We start from the raw sequence: 22,238 nt of genomic DNA on the forward strand, positions 1-22,238 counted from the left end.
AATCTTTTCCTACCAGGAAACAGAACACTGTTCTCCCAGCCTTCTCTCCACTTCCCCCCTACATTTGAGACTGAACTCAAATTTCCACCACCAGGGTTTTGTCTGTCGATTCATTTCTGTGAAATTGGTAGTCACAACAGGCACAGATACGCATCCTTCGTCTCATAAGCAGACCCACCACAGGGAAAGCCTGCAGCTTATTCTCAAAGTAGCAGGGACTCCAAACAGTGAAAGCCACAGAAAATGAAATTCTAAATTTTAAACTCCCTTTTATTGAAATATAAGTCTGTTTAGTATATTTACACCACATTTTATGCACATATATACACAGAAGGCAAATTCTGTCAAATAAAAAAAGTTTTTCTCCATTAAAAAAATTAAAATAAAGACAAAGTAAAGTGCATGAAACTGATTTTTTTTTCTTTCCGGGTGAAACAGCATCATTGTCAAAATCTTTGTCAGTTGTGAGGAGGGAGGAAGAAGAAATTCATGATTTGACTCACTGCGTAAGACCTGCAGGTCAGAATAAGAGGTCAGCAATGAGTCAGACCACGGACAGGGTGGACAGGGTTAGTGGGGCTCCTGGAGGCTCAAGGTCCCGCTCCCTTTGTCCTAGCAGATCCCTTCCCCAGCTCCCCACAGTGATCTCACCACCGCCGCGCTGGAACAAAGGCAGAACACAGGAAGGGGGCTCCACCAGCCAATGTCACAGCCCGCTCAGCGGCCACAGGCGCGGCGCTGGGGAGCGCAATGGCAGAATTAGCTCAAGGGCTCAAACGGAAGTTTTCCTTTTTCGGGAAGAGGATTGGGGCGGAGTGGAGGGTAGGGGGACACGCATGGGGTACATCTCCCACACAGACAGCCACCCAGGGGACAGACCCCAGGAGCCAGATGCTCCGGATCCAGTCTCACGCTGGCGATAGAATCCTTTTATAAACTGGGCGGAGGGTATGTTGCTCTTCCCGCCTCGGTGAGTTCTTGAGCCCAGAACTTTGAAAGGAAACACCGCGGGCATGAAAGGGGCAGGTGGACGAAGCTCAAGTTTTAGACACCAACACATCGGGACCACTGGCTGGGCGTTGGCCGCTGGTCCCAGGGCGGGGTGGCCGAAGCGATGGCCCTTCCCCCACCATCCACAGTCCAGTCATGAGTCTCTCTGTTTCTCCGGGTGATGCTAAGTCTCTGGCTGCCGGCCGTATTTGGCCTTACAGTGCAAAATATGCTTAGCGAGGAAGTCGAGGCGGCGCTGCAGCAGCTGAGCGTGCGGATCGGCTAGTGCAGCCAGCTCAGGGAAGCGAGGCTCGTGGTGCCGGTAGAGGCGCAGCAGCCGAGCCGCCGCGTCCTGCCCGCGGTGCAGCTCCAGCACTCGCCGCGCGGTCCGCTCGCGGAACACGCACACCGACTGTAACAGCGGCTCGTTATACTTGTCCCACATGCCTGCCACCCGGTAGCCGTGCACTAAGCCCGCCTCGTTGTCCAGAAAGATCAGCGCCCCACCGGGGCCGCGGTGCAGGTTACTCGTGGCGCGCTGCATGACGCGTGGGTCCCACTGCAGGCTGAAGAGGTTGCTTACGAGCCTGTCGAAGTTGGCCGTCAGGTAGTCGAAGAGGATCAAGTCGGTCCACTGCACCAGGTCCACCAGCTCCGCCTGGCTGAGGTTGGCCAGCTCGCCCCCAGCGCCGCGCAGGGGCCGCAGACGGCCATCCTGCGAGCGCCAGGGCGCGGGCACCACCACGTCCGTGAGGTTGGGCAGCCAGCGCGTCAGGCTCACTACGCTGCCCTCAGTCCAGTGAGCGGCGCGCAGCTCCTCTTGCACCTGCGCCCATTGCGCGCCCCGCGCCTCCACCCGGGCCAGCGCCAGCGGCGGCACGTGGCGCTGGAGGCCCAGCAGGCGCGCCAGGTAGTAGGACAGGGCCTCGCCCTGGATCTGCTCGGGGTTGATGCCATAGCGCACGCAGGCGCGGGTGCCGTCGGCAAAGCGCGCCAGTCGGTTGGAGCTACGCCCACAGCCCCCGCGCTCCAGGGCCACCACCCGGGCACCGCGAGCTACCTCCAGCCACGCCGCCGCCTGGGCCTCGGAAAACCCCCGGGGCACCTGCTCTTCCAGCCCCCGGCTCCAGAAGACGCCCCCGTGCACCGCAGCGCTCTCCTCCGGTCCGGACCATCCGGCTGGCACGTGCCGCCAGCGCTCGCCCGCGGGCCCCCGGGGCGGGGCGTCAGCGCCGGCAGCCAAGGTGAGCAGCGCCCGGAAAGTTTTCAGGGAGCCGCTGCGGGCGTCCCACGCCAGGGGCGGGGGCAGAGGAAAGCGCGGCGCCGGTAACCGGGCTCCGCTCCCGCCCGGGAGCCGCGGGACTCGGTCCTCCGGGGGTCGGGAGGCCGGCGGCTCGGTCCGCGGGGGCAGGAGCCCGCCCCACAGCGCCAGCAGCGATCCCAGTGCCAGCAGCCAGAGCCCCGCGGTGGCGGCGGCGCCCCGCATCCTCCTGCCCATGCTCCTGCGGCCGTGCCGCCGCCGCCGCCGCCGCTTCAAGCCGAGCCCGGGCGCCCGGGTCCCGGCGGCGAGGTGGGCCGGGCCGCTGCTTGGCTCCGGGGCTTCGGGCGTCTCAGCCCCATGGCGGCCGCCGGGCGCTGCAGGGCTCTGTCCGCCGCTGGGAACTCGCCCGGCCGCCGCTTCCCAGCTGCTTTTGTATTTCGCTGTGAGACCCTCCGGCGGGCGCGATTCACAGGCGCCCGGACCACGTGGGAGCGAGGGGGCTCCTCCTCCCCCTCCGCCGCCTCTCCCCGCCCCCTTCCCCACCTCTTCCCCTTAAAGCGGCGATGACTGCTTCCATGCTGAAGGCAGGGTCCCTCTCCGGGCCGTAGACGTTGAGGTAGGAACCGGCGGAGCCTGCCGCGCCCGCTCGGGGGCCTGGGAGCCGGCAGCGCAGACTTGGAGCCTGCGGCGGGCCCAGCCCTGGCGGGCTGGTGTGCGGGCTGGGTCGCTGGCGTGGCCAGCGCCGGGTCTCCCCGCGAAGTTCCGTCCGAGCCCTTCGGCGCTCTGGAAAAGAGCAGCGGGGCGAGTCAGGGCGGGTCCCGCTTGCTCTCTGGGATTGCAACAGTGCCGTTCGTGTTGCCTGGTGGCAGTCGCGAGGAATTCTCCCCGAGCCACAGAGGCTGTGACCCTAGAGAGCAGAAGAACCCCTGGTGGCGCACAACTTTGCACCGGCACCCCCAACCCCATTTTTTTTTTAAATTATCGGGCGCGCTCACTGCCGTAGGTCATTGCGCTCTTGCGAGCTTTGAAATTGACCTTTCCCAAGGGACTCACGGGGCGTGAAACCTTTCCCTGCGCGTGGACCACTTACTGCCTTTCGTTGTTGGATCCTTCAGGAAAGCCACTCCCCTGGTTCTGTTCACAGGTGGCAAAAGCCAGAGTTCCGGTCCCCTACACTCACCCACTTTTCATCGCCCCTGGCGTTCCTTGCTGTTTTGAGAGCATTCTTGTCTGGGACCCAACCTCGTGCTGGGGAAGAGTGAGAAAGATACTGTTGTGCCTGCCAGGAAGCCGAGGCACTGAGAAGGGGGGCTTGCGCAAGACCCCACGGTTAGGCAGTGGACAGGCTCAAAGTGATGTCCAAGGCTCCTGGCTGCGAGACACGTGAGAAAGTTAAATATTTTAATCAAATCAGGATCCTGTTCCCTCCCCTCTCCCCCCCGCCCCGCTGTCACCTGTCAATCATTTATTCCCCAAATGTGATTTCCAATTGAACACAAATAACTCTGAACTGCGTTTGAAAGAACTGTTTAATGGTTTAAAGGAAATAGACAAAGGGGGTGGAGTGGAGCTTGAGGTTCAATCTACCAGGAATGCGGGCCCTTGGAAAGCAGTCTGTTCTCTCCATTGCCTTTCTTCCCTGCTGTGTCCCAGATCTAAACCTGGAGACTCAGGTGATGCTCAAGCCAGACAAGGTGTTAGAACGAGGGTGGAGCCTCTGTCTTTTGAAAGCCAGAGTATGAAATCTATCTCCTTCCAGTTGCTTCTTTTGTGTCATTGAAAATCCTGCATCCGGTGCACAGGAGAGCTTCAACTGCACTGCCTCATTAGCTGGCGGATTCTGGTAAGAAAGAATGTTCTGGAGTTGCAGGACGGACACTCCGATGTTTGTGGCAAGGCAGAGACACCAAAAAACCGCCTTTGGAGCCTCCTGTGCTGACCCAGTGTAACCACTATGTGTTGCCACTGGTGTGGAAATGGACACTGGTTGGAGCGTTGTTGAATCCATTCGCAACCGTCCTGGAGCCTACCTCTGATGAGATTACTATGCTTCCCATGCGGATGAGTCGATATTAATTTATTAGAACCTATTCTGTTTCTGCCCTGGGCTATTTCCCTCCCCCATTTTTCCCTAGAAGGCAGGGACTGTTTTACCGAGGTTTTAATTTCTCTTAGTACCTAACATTGTTCATTGCATTAAATAGGCACACAATAAATTTCTTCTTTTGGTTAACTTTTACCCTTAAAAAAAAAAAAAAAAAAAAAAAAGCGGGGCTTTCAGCTTGGTTTAAGCAAGATCTCCACCTAGTGGGCATAAGTAGAATATCACGTAATTAGAGTGAGGGGTATGCTTTTTTTTTCCTTTTCTTAACTGCACCATAAATTAAACTCCAAGTATATGAAATGGCTACTATGGACCAAGCCATATCCTAGAGACTGTGGGAAATCCAAGACGGCTGGCGACTCTGTCTTTTCAGCTAACCAGAGTAGCATTAAATTGCCAGCTCCTTTGCTGTAAGCTGCATGGGGCTTCAGTCTTGTCTATTGTCCTACGGCTGCATGGGCCCTGAGCCTGGCACCTAGTTGATCGTTGAATGCTAATGAGGTGGAGCTCTGCATTACCCTGCATTAAGGTTTTTTTTTCTTTATTAAAGCACCTTGTTGCTAAAGGACAGAAAGTGAGCACTTTTCATTCATCTTAAAGGGAGCAGTTGCTTGTGAGAGCCCTGCACAATGAATGCGGGAGGAAGCCCCTGATTTTCAATCTGTCAAGACTGTAAAACCCAGACACCCCAAGTCCTGGCAGCTCCCAGTGGTACTGCTGAGGGAAGTTGGCTAAGCTCTTCCGCTTCACCAGGTGGGCTGACTCTGTCTCTCCGGGTGCCGGAGCAGTCTGCAGACGTACGGCCAGCTCTTCCCTAGTTCTGACCTTGCCTGGCTCTCCTGAGTTACAGGTCCCTCGCAGAGGTGCCCCAAATGCACCTTTCTAGATGCTTCTAGAAAGAGGAGGAGGGGAAAGGATGAAGTCAGGAGTATAATATACCTCAAAACTGGATCTGACTCCTATGTTGGCTGTTTTCTGGCTGACCTTGGGCACCTTTTAAACTTTCTGGGCTACAGTTTCATTATTTGTCTCTTTGTTATAGACTGAATGTTGGTAGCCCTCACCCTCCAAAGTTCATATGTTGAAGTTCAAATGTCCAATGGGATGGTATTAGAAATAGAGCTGGTTGTGGGAGGGGAGGCAGTGCTGTGGTGTGACAGGTTAAGCTGATGCCTGTGACGCCAACAGTCCGTGTGGATGCTGGTTCAAGTCTGGGCTGCTCCACTTCATATCCAGTTCCCTGCTGATGTGCCTGGGAAAGCAGTGGAAGCTGGCCCAAGTGCTTGGGTTCCTGAATCCATGTAGGAGACCTGGAAGAAGCTCTTGGCTTCTGACCTTGGCTGGCCCAGCTCTGGCTGCTGTTGCTATCTGTTGATGGAAGATCTTTCTCTTTCTCTGTGTATCTTTTTCTGTAATTATCACTTTCAAATAAAAATAATCAATTTAAAAATAAAACAAAGCAGAATGGGATTTGGGGGTAGTAAAGCCCTGTGGAAGGAGCCCTCAGGAATGGGATTGTGGCTTTAATGAAAGAGGCCCCAGAGAGCTCGCCGGCATTCTGCCTGCTGTGGGATGACAGTGAGAACACTGCTGTCTGTGAACTTGAAAGAGTGCCCTCACCTGACGTCACATCTCCTGGAGTCCTCATCTCGGGCTTTCTAGCTTCCAGAACGGTGAGAAACAGCTGTTCTTTAAGTAGTCCCAACTAAGACCCCTGTGCCTGTTGCTTTTTTCCTGGGGAATATATTATTTTCTGGTTTTTGTTGGTTTTTCTATTGAGCCATGACCTGAATCTTCTAAAACGTGTTTGCCCGATTTCATGTATCCTTGGATGTCCAGGGCAGGTATCCAAGGATGTCCTCCTGGTTCCAGGTACATTCTACTAGATGGTTAGAAATGTAATAGGCAGGAGGTGTGATAGTCTTGGAGTGTGATATCCTGTCTGAACAAGTCCACATTTAGAAACACATTATGGTTCTGGAAAGAAAGTCAGGGTTGACATGAACCCTTTAAATTATGGCAAGGTTAATACTTTTAGGATTCTCTTTATTCTCTGTAGCTGTCTTTCAGACCTGCTTTTGAAAAACAGGTTTCTGGATCCACTGATGTTAGAGACTAGAATCTAAAGGCAGATTTTAGAGCAGTTGCCGGCATTTATTTCTGGGCTAGCTACAGGATTTGATGGTAAAAATCCTGGACCAGAGATCTGGGGACTTGAGTTTCTTTTTCTACTGTGATTTAGTTTAATTTAATTATGTGATGTTAGTCCCTCCCATTCTACAGGTGAAAGAACTGGACAGCGAGTAAAGGGGCATCACACTTCTGTCTCTGGATCCGGGTTGTTGGTTGCCTTCATCCCCCACCTTGTTCCCTCCTACTCGCTTGGTCTTCATCTTTCTCTTCTGTGCCTGACTTGCGGGAGGGCAAGTGCTGATTGGACTAAGGCTGTTCTGGTACTTTCAGTCCCCTGACATAGACATGCAAGGTTAACCTGGCCAGTGAGACTGTTGGTGGGTCCAGGGGGAAGTTTCTGGAAAAAATACCCATAGTATTTCAGAGACACAAGAAAGGTGTGGCACCATTTCTGAATGGTTCAGATCTAGATGGGAAGCCTTGGATTGAGAAACTGATTGGATAACTGCAACGGGAGCTAGGTGTACCCAGTAAGGCAGGTGGGCAGCAGGAGAGAAGGAGCCAGGATACGTGCTGAGGTTACCATGCCCACATGTTACTCTTCATTGGAGCTGTCCTTCCTCTGGACTTCACTCATAGTTTAACCAGCTCTAGGTTGGGGGTTTCTGTTCTTGGCATTGAAAAAATTCCTAAATGATAATATCCCTTTACAACAGAGAGGGAAACAGACATGTCGATAGGGCTTTTCTGTGCAACAGGGCTCTGGGATTTAAACTTTTAGAACATATGCTTTGCAGCATGGCTAAGTCTTACAATAATGAGTTGTGACGTCTTGGAAAAGATACTTAATCTCTCTTGGCTTGTTAACTCACCTGTAAAACTGTTATGATTCTTGTACCTGCCTCACTGTATGGATGAAATGTACCTTAAGCTCATAGTAGATGCTCAATCAACAGCAATGCATAGAATTGTTGTGGAGATGGAGCACAAGGGAGCATGGGGGAGGTAGCAACTGACTCTGCCAGCAAGTCTAGGAAGGCTTTGCCATGGGGGCAGATGTCAAGAATTGGGAAGGGCAAGTTGGTACTTGCAACTGAGCGTGTAAGGGAGAAGAGCAGCAACCTTGAGCTCACAAGCAGATTATTGCATCCTTCAGGAGCTCAATTCCAGCACCCTTTGAAACACTTGACTGTGTCTTTGGATAAAGAAAAAAGCCTATTCTCACATCCACTCCCCAGATCGAGTAACCCAATCAGACTCATCTCACTAACACAGGGATGTTTGTCTCCACCTGGTTTGAAGAAATACACTCAACAAACACTCCCCACTAAAGGTGACTCTCGGCAGCTTTGTTGATTCGCTGCCCGGAGTTCCATCCAGTGCTCAATTAGGGATTCGGAGCCTTCTCAGTTCCCCCAGGCCCCACATGTCTCATCAGTCAGGACGATGCTGAGGCTTAATTAAGCTTGTAAAGCTTTCTGATTTCCTCAGATGAAAGGTGGCCCATCAGCACTGGGTTTTATTTTGGTGGCTCCTGCCAAGGGTTATTATAAATAGGACTTAGTGCAACGTGGCTGAGCTCTTAGGGTGATAATGTGTCAAGACCAATCGAGGCTGCTGAGAGCGGAGATATTATCTTAATGGTTCCATCATAAGCAGTGGGTGTTAATGGAAGTGGCTGTGGAAAAAAAAGTACTGCAGGCGGTGGAGCTGGGCTAGAGAGCTGGCTGCGAGTGAAATATCGGCTGCTCTGAGGATCTCCATCATAATCATTAACTCTATTAGCCTCAGAGCCATTCTTCTGCCATCTCTCCCATATCAGGCTCAACTCAAATAAAAAATGGATGCTTTAACTCCAAATGAAAATATATTCCTTTGCTGCTTTTTAAAATCCATTTACGTTAAAATGATGGCCAGCAGGTAAGTAATTCATAACTGGGGGCCCAGTGCAGTGCAGACAAGTAACCTCAGAAGAGTGAGTGGCCTGAGTGGAAGATGGGGGGACTTCCAGACCCAGAGAAAGCAGTGCTGTTGGCCTGAAAGGTGATTGGCAAATAGGAGAAGACAAAGGGTGCTTACTGCCTGTGGACACTCGCTGGTGCAGAAATGGGGAATGCAGAGACAGCTTCTTATTGCCACAATGAAGTGAGTTCTTCAAGATTGTAGCTCTGGTCATGTGTTTGTTTCCTGTGCTCCACATTTCATCACCTGGAACCATTTTTATGCCTTCTGTAGGAGATAGGCAATAATGTTTGATAATGACGAATCAGTGACAATAGTGATACACACCTCATGCTGTCAGCTGAAGCATCTCCACTCCTTTGAGTTCAAGTGGCACCAAATTCCTGTTCTATGACTTGAAGGGACCCAGAGACCTTCCCGTGTATCTGAGGGTTGCTTGAGCTTTGCTGTTTATGTTTGCTTCTCTGTTTCCGCTTTCTGGTTCCAATGCACAATAACAGGGCGCAAAGTTCAGTGTCTTAGCTACCCTGTCTCACCTCTCTTGGATCAAAGACACTGTTTGGAAAAACATAATATTTGAGTACTAGTGGCTAAAGGTGGAGGAATCAGGGAAACCAAAGAAAAGGCAGACTAATCCAGTACTCCACAATGTGTGATTTATCAGGAATTTACAGACTAAAGTGTGCCTTGGATGGCCGCAAGGTGAGGGGGTCCCCAGGCCTCAAGACAGGAGAAAAGGGGTGTATATATACAAGCCAGACAAGGGTGGCCAGCCGAAGTGTACCTGAACTGTCTTAGGAAAGAGGAACATTTCAGGAGTCAGGTAAGACACATTCTAGATGTCAATGTCTGCCATGAAATGCTTGGCAGGCCATGTTGACCTGGTTTGTTCCATAGGATTTGTGATGATGGCCCATGATACCTAGAAGACAGTAGGTTGATTCTGAGCAAGAAAGGTGCTGAATTCTACAGCTTGTCCTGAGTTTAGAGACTGCCAGAAGCTCAGAGAACTGTGCAAGGGAGAATCACACTCGTGCGAGGCCTTCATCCATCTAGCTACTCTCTTCTTAGTTAACAGACAGAGAAATCAATCAAGGATGGTCAGACAAAGGTTAGCGATTTTCTGAATGAATTATTTTAGGGGGTGTATGTTGGGGAGAAGAACCTAAAATCACTCTGAGATGGGTAGGAGTTAATGGTGAGAAACAAAAGACTTTCTCTCATTTTTCTGACCTGTGCATCTTACGTGCTCATCTAGGGCAATTCCAAGGCAGCAGATCGGACCACAGCTCTTAATTTTGTCTTCCTCTTTCTCTTTTGAGAGGATCACTTAGGGGTGATGACAGGTCTGGTTGGCTGATTGGGATCAGTTCAGAACAGTCCTACTCTGTGGACATCTTCCTGCCTTGGTTTTCTCATTTGTAAAATGGAATATTAATGGTTGCCTCACAGGAGAACCCTGAGAATTAGATAGGACTATGAGATTAGATACAATACACCAGGTGAAACGTTTTAATACAGTTTCTGGCATGCAGTGATTTTTAGCAAACTTTCGATAGTAAAACCACATGCACCAAGACGCATAGGCAATGTCTAGGAAAATACACGCTAAGCTGATAATAGTGTTACTCCTGAAGTGGACATTTGTGAGTGGGAGGAACTTTTACTTTCCTACTGTACATGCATTTGTTTTTTATTTCATTGAGCATGGTGGGAACTGTGTGTAAACATGAATGAATGTGTGTGGCAACTCAAGTTAGAAGCTAGGATTTGAGAGCTGCATGACAAAAAAGAGTGTGACATATTGTATGTGTGTGTGTGTGTGTGTGTGATTGTAGAGCCTGTTCTCACTACACTGGGACCATTGAGCCCCTTTTGGTGGCAAGCCACCGTGTGGAAGAACTGGAAGGTGGTCATGAGCAGGCTCAAGATGCAGTCCAGAACTGTAAGCAGGAGGGCTTCTTGTCATTTGAGGATCTGGGGTGTCACAGGAAGGATGGAGCTGATTGATCCACTCTGGGACAAAGGTTTTTAATATCAGCTAGCTCTTCTACCTCTGCCAAGTGTCAGGGCAGGGCAGCTAGGGGTGCTTTGGTCTCAGCCATTACCCTGTAAGTAGCTGTCCCAAGACTCTGTTGTTTGGCATTTAAAACTATAATTTTTTTAAAAAGATTTTATTATTATTGGAAAGCCGGATATACAGAGAGGAGGAGAGACAGAGAGGAAGATCTTCCATCCGATGATTCACTCCCCAAGTGAGCCGCAACGGGCCGGTGCTGCGCCAATCCGAAGCCGGGAACCAGGAACCTCTTCCGGGTCTCCCACGCGGGTGCAGGGTCCCAGTGCATTGGGCCGTCCTCGACTGCTTTCCCAGGCCACAGCAGGGAGCTGGATGGGAAGTGGAGCTGCCGGGATTAGAACCGGCACCCATATGGGATCCCGGGGCTTTCAAGGCGAGGACTTTAGCTGCCGGGCCCTTAAAACTATTATTTGCATTACCGTTAAAATAATAATAGCGGGGTGTAACGGTGTGCCATGTTTAGCTTCACTTAGGACACCTGCATCAGAGTGTTTGGGATTGAGTCCCACCTCTGCTTCTGATCCAGCTTCCTGGTAATGTGTACCCTGGAAGACAGAAGATGATGGCACAAGTGCTTTGGTCCCTGTCACTGAAGTAGGAGATCCAGATGGAATTCCTGGCTCCCAGCTCTTGAGAGCATTTAGGGAATGGACCAGAAAATGGAAGATATTTTTGCCTCTCTTCCTTGCAAATAAGCAAAAATAAAATAATGAAATCTATAACAATAGAAATGCATGGCAATATCTCAACAAAAATGTTTGGGGCATCTTTTACAAGGAGCCAATGATAGCCAAAACTGAGCTGTGTGATTTGTCATTCACGTGTGTAGTGATACATTACAGATTCATACATGCGCCTCGGGGTCTGAATAAATGTGGATTGTGATGGCAAACACATCCACATGATAATAGCAGTAAAATTTCCATAAATGTGATTGCTTAATGCTGCCTCTGATTAGGAAGAGAGTTTGAAACCTTTGTTACGAAAAAGAAATATAATAGGGCATCTTCTGATTTTTCTATCGCTAGAAGTCATTTTACAGAAACTGGGAGGCAGGGAATATAAAGCACCTGAAAGCGTAATGAGAGAGAGAAAGAGAGAGCTGGTTGCCAGGGGCAGAGTGACTTAGAGTGCATCTAAGGCGTGCTCAAATCTAGACGGAATTTTCTATGCTGACCATCTGTGTTTCCCAGCAAAGGGAAGTCCAGCCAGGGCCCAGGAGGTTGGGGACAAAGTGAGAAGCAGGGAGCTTGGCCAGCTCTGGGGAGGCCGGGGATGCTTTGAGGTCTTGGTAATGCTTCTTGGCACCACAGCCCACAGAGGGCTTGCTTAGCTACCGCCCCTCCTGTCCTTCCATGAGCATCCTTTCCAGAGTCAATAAATCCAACCCTTGACCACTCTCTCTCTTTTTTTTTTTTTTTTTTGGCAGAGGGGAGGGGGCAGAGCTGGTGGGAGGACTGAGTTTCTGGGGAAGATGATCAGAATGATTTATTGGAAGGCAGCTGCCAACTTGAATGACCAGGGTTAGACTAATAACAGATGCCAAGTCTTGCTGGCTGCTAGGCAGCGCCCTTCATAGCCTTGCAACCCTTTTCAGGTGGATTTTTATTGCCCTCAAGGCTCAGCAAGTTTACATAAGTTGGCCCAATTTGGTCCAGTCCTGATTATGGTAGAGTCAGATTCCAACTTGGTCCAGTGTTTCTGAGTCACCTGTTCCCAACCCCTTCCCCATGTGAAAAAGTTAGCTCAGAATTAAGATTTAGTAGGTCTGCTAAAGATGTATTAGACTGTGGTGACTTGTTACGACAACAAACTGGAAATTCTGATTCAATATTTGCTCTAGAAGCTGCATGATAATAGCACAGTTTTAAATCAAACAAACTTTTCTTTTTAATTTCATTTTAATTAATTTATTTATTTTATTACAGCCAGATATACACAGAGGAGGAGAGACAGAGAGGAAGATCTTCCGTCCAATGATTCACTCCCCAAGTGAGCCGCAACGGGCCGGTGCGTGCCAATCCGATGCCGGGAACCAGGAACCTCTTCCGGGTCTCCCACGTGGGTGCAGGGTCCCAAGGCATTGGGCCGTCCTCGACTGCTTTCCCAGGCCACAGCAGGGAGCTGGATGGGAAGTGGAGCTGCCAGGATTAGAACCGGCGCCCATATGGGATCCCGGGGCTTTCAAGGCGAGGACTTTAGCCGCTAGGCCACGCCGCCGGGCCCAAATTTCATTTTAATTTGAAGGTGGAGTGGGGAGGGAGAGAGAGAGAGAGAGAGAGAGAGAGAGAGAGAGAGAAGGACTATCAATATAAGAATCTTTCACTGGGGTCAAGTCTAGACCAGGAGTTGAGAAGTCAATATTAATCTGGGTCTCCTACAATGATGGCAGAGACCCAAATACTTGACCATCCCCTGTTGTCTTACAGGGCGCACATTAACAAGCTGGGTTGCCAGTGGAGCTAATCCTGGAACTCGGGTGGTGTTTCTAGATGCAGTTGTTTCAAGCATCATCTTAACCTCTGTACCAATTGCTAAGTCAAGCTTTTGGTTCTACTGTTTTGCACATGGTTGGGAAACCAAGGCATCATGAACTTTCTGGCTTCCATACCCAGCCATGGACCCTCTGGTGAGTGCTGTTCCTAAGATACCCCTGGGTGCATTTTTTCTTGTTTTCAACTTTAGATGCTGGGGATTTTGTTCTCCAAGGTGGCTGAAACAGAATCATTAGACTGAATTGTTACATTGAAATAAAAAATATTGTGAATTTGTTCTTAACTGCCTCTGGCCATAGCTGCAATAAAAATGACATTGCTTCAGATGATAGTGTGCTCTAATTAAACCAGTGGAGAATGAAAAAACAGATATGCAATAACAACAAATATTGGAGACATGGGCTTCAGAACACTCCCCAGCAGGATGGTAGAATTTAAACATTTCTGTTATTTTGAGTGGATATAGTGGTAAGGAATCCTGTAGGGAGTTTTAAATATGATTTCATGGAAATTCCTCCCTTGTAGTAGGGTAGCTTTTATAAAGCTGTATTTTGCACTGTTGAAAACATAAAAGTACAAAATATATGTGTACCTAGGAAAAACCTCCACGGATGCATGCGTAACTGATAATAGTGGGCTATATTAGGGCAAAGATGTTTAACAGAAAGGGTTTTATCTTTTAAAGTTTCTTACATATCTAGAGTATTTAAATTCATTATACTGCACACGTATTTTTGAGCACACAGGAGTGAATGATTCATGCGTCAGAATGAATGATTCATGCTTCATGGCATCAGGATGTCAAAATGAAGAATAGATAGGTGACCTTCAGGAAGCTGCCCCAGTGGACCTGGAATCAAAGTAGGAAGGGCCTGAGCTTGCAGGTGGAGAGGAAGGGAGAGGAAATTAAGCATCATTAAAAACAGCAGCCAGGGGGTAATACCTGGATTGGCTTAAGGCGTGCAAAGTGGCAGTGTGTGCAAGAAGATGGAGCCTGGGTGCTGCTGCTGGGCTATAGAAGGACTGGGCAGAGCCAGAGTTCTCGTCCTCCATGCATGGGTAGGTGAGTGATGGATGGGCGAATGAATGAGTTCCTTCATTTAATGCTCTTTGCTTTCAGGTTTAGGCTGAATTCCTTTGAAAGTCTAGTTAAATCCCAAGGTTCGCATTTCTTATGGTCTTCCCCGAGCCCATAACCAGGGAGAATTAAGGTCTTTCTAAGATCCGGATCATTTCTGGATGCCTTTTCGGGTCATTAGTTCTCTTTATGTTCTGACGGAGAGAAATTCACCTGCCACCTGCAAATGGCTTAAGCAATAAGGGAGGTGAATTCATGGAACAAATACACAGAAGGTCATCTGGATTGGATTGATTCGTTTAATACCATCAAATGTTGGTTTCTTTCTAGCTTTCTGTTTCTGATCTACATATAGCACCAGCCTGGCTTCCTCATGGTGGCAAAATGGCCACAGCAGTTCAAGGCTTTAACTCCAATTTGTGAGGAGAAAGAGAAATCTTCCCCACCCCAAGGAATTCCTTGAAAAATCTCCTTTCAGTTCACACCGATTCAAGTTGAGTCTCATGTCCACTTTGGATTAGGTTTTTTTTATTAAACAGTGTTGACTGGCTGGTTGGCTTAGACTGCCTAGATCAATCACATTTTATGGGTGATGGTGCTGTGTTCGACCAGCGCTTCCCTAGTCATGTGGCAGCTGCCCAGAGGATGGGGTGGGAAGGATTTTAGCACACCTTCAAACTCTAGTAGGATAAAGGAATAGAGATAGCCATTGCTGTGGATGTGTATGAAGTGGGTAGAGTTGAAGTGGGAAAATAGCTGTGGTGAAGGATTTCTCAAATTAAGAATCTGGGCAGATGAAAGATGGATTCCCAATGAAACTGTTGGACATGCGTACACAATGAGGTGCTAGACTGTCTGACATTGTCTGTACAACAATGTTGGGGTACACTTAAATAAGAGACTGCTAGAAGTATAATTCCTTATGAAGGACTATACCATTGTAGTAAAATGGGGAAAATCTGTCGGGGGGTGGGAGTTTGGAGGGGAATGCCAGCCTATACGAAATTATACCACATAATTCAAAATTCAAACTTAAAATATATTAAAAAAAAAGAATCTGGGCAGAGAATGTGAGCTCTCTTCGGAGGGGATGGTTAGCCCGTTTTATAGCTGTACCTGTGAAGCTTTGGATAGGGGGCTGTTGAGGAGAATGTTGGGGTGTATGAGAAACAGCATAAATCCTGGGGTGCTGACTAGTGACTATGTGGGAATAGGGTGGGGGTGGTTCTTGAGCTGGGGAGATTCCCCTGTCCTTTCCAAGGTGGTGTTGTCGCCTGATCAAGTGGCTGGTCAGGGAACTTCCTGGCAACTCAGGGCAGTAGCATTAGACAGCACGTGGAAGGCAGTGGGAAACGTGGCTGTGGGAGCAGCGGCAGGAGACCTGAGGAGCAGTTGGACAGAGGGCGTGGCACACAGGGTTTTCGGGTCATTGTTGTAAATACTGCGTGTTTTTACTTTTGGTTGTTCTGAAGTGCTGAGAAGCAGGTGCAGAGGGAAATGGGGCACCAAGGGCTTCAGGACTCCTCTTTGCTTCAAGGTGGCGGTCTAGTGACTTTTTATATTTTTTTGGTCACATAAGCTGTGAGGAATGGGGGAGTCTTAAGAATGTGTCCACTGGTGCTTCCTCCAGTCTAATTTGAGCAGCTTCCATAATGAGTTTACAGTGCAACATTTGAAATAATTTTTCATAATATGCAGTCTCCATGAACTTTTGGCAGGCCCCTCACATACACATAACTGTAAAATTGTACATATACAATACACGTGTGATCTCATTCCAGAAAGCCCAGCTTGGAGAGATAGCTCAAGTTCCAGCATAGGGTGGAGGTGGTTTTGGAATCTGGCACCATCCATTCCAGCCTTCTACTTTGCCATTAGAATTGAAACTTGGCCAACACTGCTGTCCTCCCACGAAGCCTGGCACTAAAGTATCATTTCCTGTAATCTTGCTGTCACCTTTGGGAGAGAGGAGACTATTTTGCCCCATCTCCTGATGCTGACCATTGGAAGTCTGCTGACGGGATTCTGAGTAAAGCGTTCTCACTTCTGATGAGAGGCAGCAGGAGTGGTTTTGTTCATCTCCCACAGGATATTGTCACATCTACATGGGGCATTGAGAGCAGGTGCTTAATTTGCTCCCAAATCCGATGATGAAGCTAATACCAAAGACAGCACTGCAGGGATGCAGAAAATCTGCTCTTTAAAAGAGGTTTATTTGAAAGTCAGAGTTAGAGCAGGAGATAGATAGATAGATAGATAGATAGAGAGAGAGAGAGAGAGAGATTGTCCGTCTCCAAGTGTTGCAACTGCCAAAGCTGGGCCATGATGAAGCCAGTGGGCCAGGAGCTAGGAGGTTCCTCTGGGTCTGCTATAAGAATGCAGGACTCTAAGCATTTGGGTTACAAGCACTTGGGATATCTTCTGCTGCCTTATGAAGTACACTAGCAGGGAGCTGGATTGGAAGAGGAGCAGCTAGGACTCAAACTGGTGCCCATATAGGATGTTGGTGCTGTAGGTGGTGGCTTAATGCACTATGCCACGGCGTCAGCCCAGGAGAAGCTGCTTTCTTGATGTTGGGGTTGAGTTACTAATCCATGCTAGAAACCTCTTACTTGCCTTACCAGTGTGCATTCTCTTTCTTCCTTAGTAACAAAGAAAATCTATGTTGATGAGCGTAGCAAGGTACCCAGATACCAAATCACACATTTGTAAGTTCTGTCCGACAGGTAGCCAGTTGAATGTGAAGTGGCTGTTTCCCCTGTCCCTGTTTCCCTTCCTACTTCCTGGAATGAGGGCAGGGAGAGTGGAGCTGTGGCAGTTATTACGTGACCCATGTGGAAGGAAGATGAGCACTGACGGAGGCAGGGCAGACTCCACAGGGCCTTGAGGATACCAGCCATGGCAGAGAAACGGAAACCTCTGTCTTATGCAAACCACTCTTCTTGTATATTTTCTCTTCTATGCAACTAAATCTCATCCCAACCGAGAAACTTATATTATCTCCTGAATTTCCTGGTGGGTGAAAATTAATTTCCTTAATGTGCAAACTGTTTGGATTCGGGGTTTCTTTTATGTGCAGTCGATAGCATCCTAATTGCTCTCTTCAAATCTGTACTGCTGATGTCCGCATTGTGTAGTCAAGTACAATGCAGGCTGTATTTTTCAATTCTCCGTTATTTTTGGATCAATTCCCCATTATTCTTGGTGTAAAATGTTCTAATATTGGGATCCCCATCACTTTCCATGTATCTTTTCTGCCTCTAAGCCCTATCTTGGGGCAACAGGGAGTTTCAGAGCAAAATCTTCTGTTCTGGCTAGCTGCTTCAGGGGATGCTATGATGCCACAGGGGATTCCACTCCAGGTGGCTCCTTTGGCACCTGCCCCAGCTCATCATAGTAGCCCACCCCCTGCTGAGTGACCTGGGCTTTGAAGAGCTTCCTGCACACTCCTTCACCCTTTCCCCGTCCCAGCCCGCATCACTGCCAGCCTCTCAGGGCACTTGCCGCATCATATGTTCTACCTCCCACAGAAGTCCTCCGGGAGAGGAGCTTTTAATAACTGGCGAGACAACTATTGACTCAGGTTTTGTTTGTTTGCCATCAAGTTTGCTTTTTAATAAACACAGGATTCTTGTCTTAATAGGCCAAGGATTATGTGGTATTGAAATGGCAAATTAATTATTAAAAGCTGTGCTTGATGTAGACCAGAGATGTAACCAAAGCAGCCTCTCTTTCTTTTGCCATAAACGTTTCATCCTGGCCAGCTAGGGTTTCAATCAAGTACAATAATGACCTTATTAAACCCAAATATATTAAATCTAAGTAGAAGGAGTTAGTCCTGCTGAAGGGAGGAGGGTTCATGCAGTCTCTGAGAGCATCCCAAACTACCAGCCTCATTACTCCAACCATGAGAATGCAGAAGCCAGGTCATAAGACATGGCTGGGTTAATACTTCTCCATTATCCAGGAACAGAACTACCTACCATCATTGCCTCAAGCAACTTTCCGTTGAAAATAAACCTGTAATGTAATGATAATGACATTCAGTTTTCATTAGAGCATATCATGAGACAAGTGTTTAAAATGCATAATCTCCAATCCTTATAGCAATCCCAAATTATAGATGAGGGCAGAGCCAGGCTTCAGACTGTAGGTCATGTAGGTGCTAAAGCTGCTCTTTCTCTCTCTCCTTCCCACCTCCTTGTTGCTAAAGGAACCCTAAGGATTTCAGTGTTATTTTTATGTACTGTACAGGTGGGCTCTGCCCAATTCCTCAGCAGCTGAGAGGAAACCATCCTGATCTGCCTCTGTACATTACCTCCCTTGTCCATCCCTGTGTGCAGGATGGCAGGGGCTATCGGCAGGCTCTAATGAGAAGGGGAGAAATTTCCAAGAAGGAAGTTCCAATGTATTTCTCCTTGCCTGCTTTTGGAGCCTCTTTAAAACATGCCTTTGACTTCAGCTGAAACCCATTGCGCCCACCTGAATAGTCAGCCACCCTGGGGTGAGCGCCCAAGATGCTGAGAGGCTGAGCTGGAGCATGGTCGATGCTGCTGAAAAGTCACACCGCTACACAATTCAGGTACAAGGAAATTCTGTTTGGCTTGTCCTTAAGAGGGTGCATTCATTAATCAAATCATTCATTCTATCACCCAACAGGTATTTTTTATGTTCCTGCCTTGTATCAGGTACTGTTGTAGAGCATGAGTTCTTTCAGCTCATGTGAGACACTGTGGAATTTCCTGGGGGCAGAATAGAAGAAGAAGGACTAGACAGATTGTTAATGCATCTATGTTTGAGTTAATGTGACCAGCTCTCCTGGTTTGCCTGGAACTTTCCTTTGTTAGCACTGAAAGCCCCATAACCTGAAAACTCCTTCAGCGTCCATGGAACAGACATCCTGGCCTGAGTACTGGCTCTGCCTACTACTTCTCGAGTGACTAAAATATATTTCTGTTGCTTTAAATGATTTATCTTTGTGTTTGAAAAGTAGAGACAGAGAGAAGAGGGAGAGAGAGAACGAGAGAGTGAGTGAGCATTCCTTCAGGCTGGTTCACTTCCTAAATGGCTAGAATGGGGTTAGGGTGGAGTCAGGATCCGGGCACTCACCCTGGGTCTCTCATGTGGTTGGCAGGCCCTCAGCTCTTGAGCTGATACCTGCTGCCAGCCAGGGTGAGCATGGAGAGGAACCTGGAAGCTAGAATCTGGAATAGAACTGAAACCTCAGCACTCCAATATAGTGTGTGAGCATCCTAAATGGCGTCTTAATCCCACTGCAATGATATACTTTCGGATACCTATTGGTGGTAGCAGTGGCCTGTTTCTGGGACCATAGTAGGAAACAAAGAAGTGTCTGTGCTTAAGGGGCACCCCGCAAAGTAGGCAATATTTGCAAACATAAATAGGACGTGTCTAAGTGCTATCTCAAGGGTCAAATAGGAGCTGTGATGTCAGTGAGTGCATAGTGGAAGGGGCTCTGTCATCCGGGAGGACCTCAGTGGGCAATGACAATAAACAGATGCCTTAATGAGGCTGCATAAACCTTGGGGTATAGTGGTGGAGATGTGTGGTTTTAAGCAGGAAGGTTATGAAGAACCAAGACCTTGAGATGGGAACAAATCTGCCAGGTTTCAGGGTCAGAAGGATGGTCGGTGTGGATGGATCGGGGGGCTGAAGGGAAGGGAGGAGGAAGATGATGGAGGGCCACGGATGGGCTCTGTACCTTGGGGAAAATCACTCACAGAGGAAGTCAGGGCTCACAGAAGGCAACTGGGGCTGCATAGTCTGTTCTAAAGGACCAAGGTGATCCTTTAAGCTTCCCATAAACTTGCTTCCATTGTTGCATTTTCTGCCCTGAGAAGGGTGTCACCATCTGCCACCCAGGTGTACAATCACAGTGTGGTTCGCTTTCCTTTCCCCTCCACCTCTGTCCCCATTCAAAAATGGGTGAATAAGGTCAGTTTTTTTTTAATGTTCATAACGGCATTATTTCTAATAACCAAGAAGTTAATTTAATCCAAACACACATAATCTGATGAATGGATAAATAAAAGTAGCTTTCTGCATAAATGGAATATTTTCAAGTAAAAATAAAAGTATGGAATATGCTGCAATTTGAGTGAGGCTTAGAGATGCTGTTTTGCATGAAAGTGGACAGTCATCAAGAATCGTGCATAACATAATTCAATTTATATTACGAATCATACATCAACAACCATATATATGTATATAGTGAGAGAAAAGATTATTGTCTAGGATTGAAAGATATTATGAGAGGTATTGAGAGTACAACCTCAGAGTGTGATATTTCGAGTAGGTCAGTTTTTGTCATTGAAAATGGAAAACCTGACACAGGCTTATGAAGGAAGGAGGTTTAGTTTGGCTCTCAGTCTCAGAGGCTCACAGTCACCAAATCAGACAGCTTCATTTATCCAGCCATCTGGGGAAGCCCGAGAATGGCAGTGACAGAGGAACCATCACACAGGAAGCCAGGAAGCAGACAGGGAGGATGCTCATTGTCCGTTCACCTGTGGAGGCACCACCCAACAACATACTTCAACATAATCATGTCCCAAAAGCCAACATGATCACTTCCCAGGTGCCTTGATAGAATTAAGTTGACATTTAATCCATGAACCGTTAGTAGTTTAGTAATGAATTTTCCTTTGGCACAAGACTCTGGAGACCATACCTAATGGTGTACCTTTAAGGAACGTACAAACTAGAATCAAAGCCTTAGCAGACTCCAAATCTGATTGACTAACTCCTCCTTTTTTTGTATGTTTGTTTAGATTTATTTGAAAGGCAGAGTGACAGAGAGGGAGAGACAAATGTCTTCCACCTGCTGCTTTTCTCCCAATACGGTTGCAACAACCAAGGGTGGGACAGACAGTTCGAATCAAAAACTCTACCCATGTTTTCCATGTGGTTGATAGGGGGATGCAGATCATTTATTTATTATTTGCTGTTTTCCAAGTGCATTAGCAGAGAACTGGATCATAAGTATAGCTGTTGGGAGTTGAACTGGCACAAGTGGTGGCTCAACCCACTCTACGACGTTGCTGGTTCCACCTTTCCTTCTCGTTGAACCTCATATTGACTTCTTTCTCTGTGTCCTCCTTGGTCCTGCTCAGATACAATCTGTCACTGTCCCTTACCTGTAGCAATGTCAGACTGACCTTCTTGCCCTTAGTGTCTTCCCATATATATATGTGTTGCCCACACTCCTCTGACACAAGTCAATTTAATGCCGTTCCCTTGCTTGAGGTCATTGTACTTAGCACATTTTCTTAAGCCAAGTTTCTCAAAAGGGTAGGCTTGTGTGCAGGAAGTTTACTGGGGGAGTCCTCTTGGTTATAAAAATGTGAATTATATCTGATGATTTTCTATTGTTGAATTAACTTTACATTTGTAGGATAAAATTCACTAGATTGTGATATACTTTCAATATAATGGTGGATAAAATTTGCTAATATTTGATAAAAAATTTTCTGCATTTTGTTGAGGATTTTTGTTTACATCTATTATGGTTTTCAACTTTTATGATGTATTTTTCTGGTTTAGATGTAACTGCAATGCAGACCTTACACAATATGAACTGAATCAATACGTGCAGGAGGAGAGAAAAGGACTACTTTAAATGTTTCAGCTTTAAATATTTACCACCATCAGATTTTCAACTCTTTTGTTTCAGTACATGAAAATCAATTTCTTAAAATTTGAAAGGAGAAAATCAACTTAAACTTTCGATTTTTCATGACTTGTTATTTTTTTTTTTGTTGGAATGGGTAGAGAGGAAAATAAAGGTGCTTGTAATTTAGTTGGAATGCAACAAAAAGTAAGGTTAGGTGGGCCTGGGCCTGGGCAGATAATCATTACCGTACGCATTTCCTAGGTATTAGGACTTGGGCTGAGTGCTTTTCATTATGTGCTTTAACACTGGCAACCTTAATTAACCATGTTGTGTCACACACCATCCCAGAACTTGGTGCTTTAAAACAATTTCTTATTTTTTTTCCTGAGTATCTCATGTGGTTGCATTAACTACCATGTAGCTAAACTGGGATACAATTTTCTAATGAGTTGACCTTTTGGTGATCACTAAGTCTGTGTTGATTAGCTGGGTTTGCCTGCCC

The 22,238-nt window shown here is 47.6% G+C and overlaps 1 protein-coding gene across 1 annotated transcript; it reads right to left on the reverse strand.

The window, feature by feature from the left end:
• Positions 1–279: 279 nt before the first annotated feature.
• Positions 280–2,721, reverse strand: FJX1 (four-jointed box kinase 1). Its single transcript, XM_058662467.1, has one exon. It carries the CDS (start codon positions 2,486–2,488, stop codon positions 1,175–1,177), a length of 1,314 nt encoding a protein of 437 aa, XP_058518450.1. The 5' UTR covers positions 2,489–2,721; the 3' UTR covers positions 280–1,174.
• Between the last annotated feature and the right edge of the window lie 19,517 nt (positions 2,722–22,238).

This window comes from Ochotona princeps, chromosome 4, assembly GCF_030435755.1.
Source record: "Ochotona princeps isolate mOchPri1 chromosome 4, mOchPri1.hap1, whole genome shotgun sequence".
Classification (NCBI taxonomy): domain Eukaryota; kingdom Metazoa; phylum Chordata; class Mammalia; order Lagomorpha; family Ochotonidae; genus Ochotona; species Ochotona princeps.

What these genes read in the sequence shown, in the direction of transcription:
- FJX1 (XM_058662467.1), bottom strand. Translation starts at nt 2,488, where the DNA reads ATGGGCAGGAGGATGCGGGGCGCCGCCGCCACCGCGGGGCTCTGGCTG.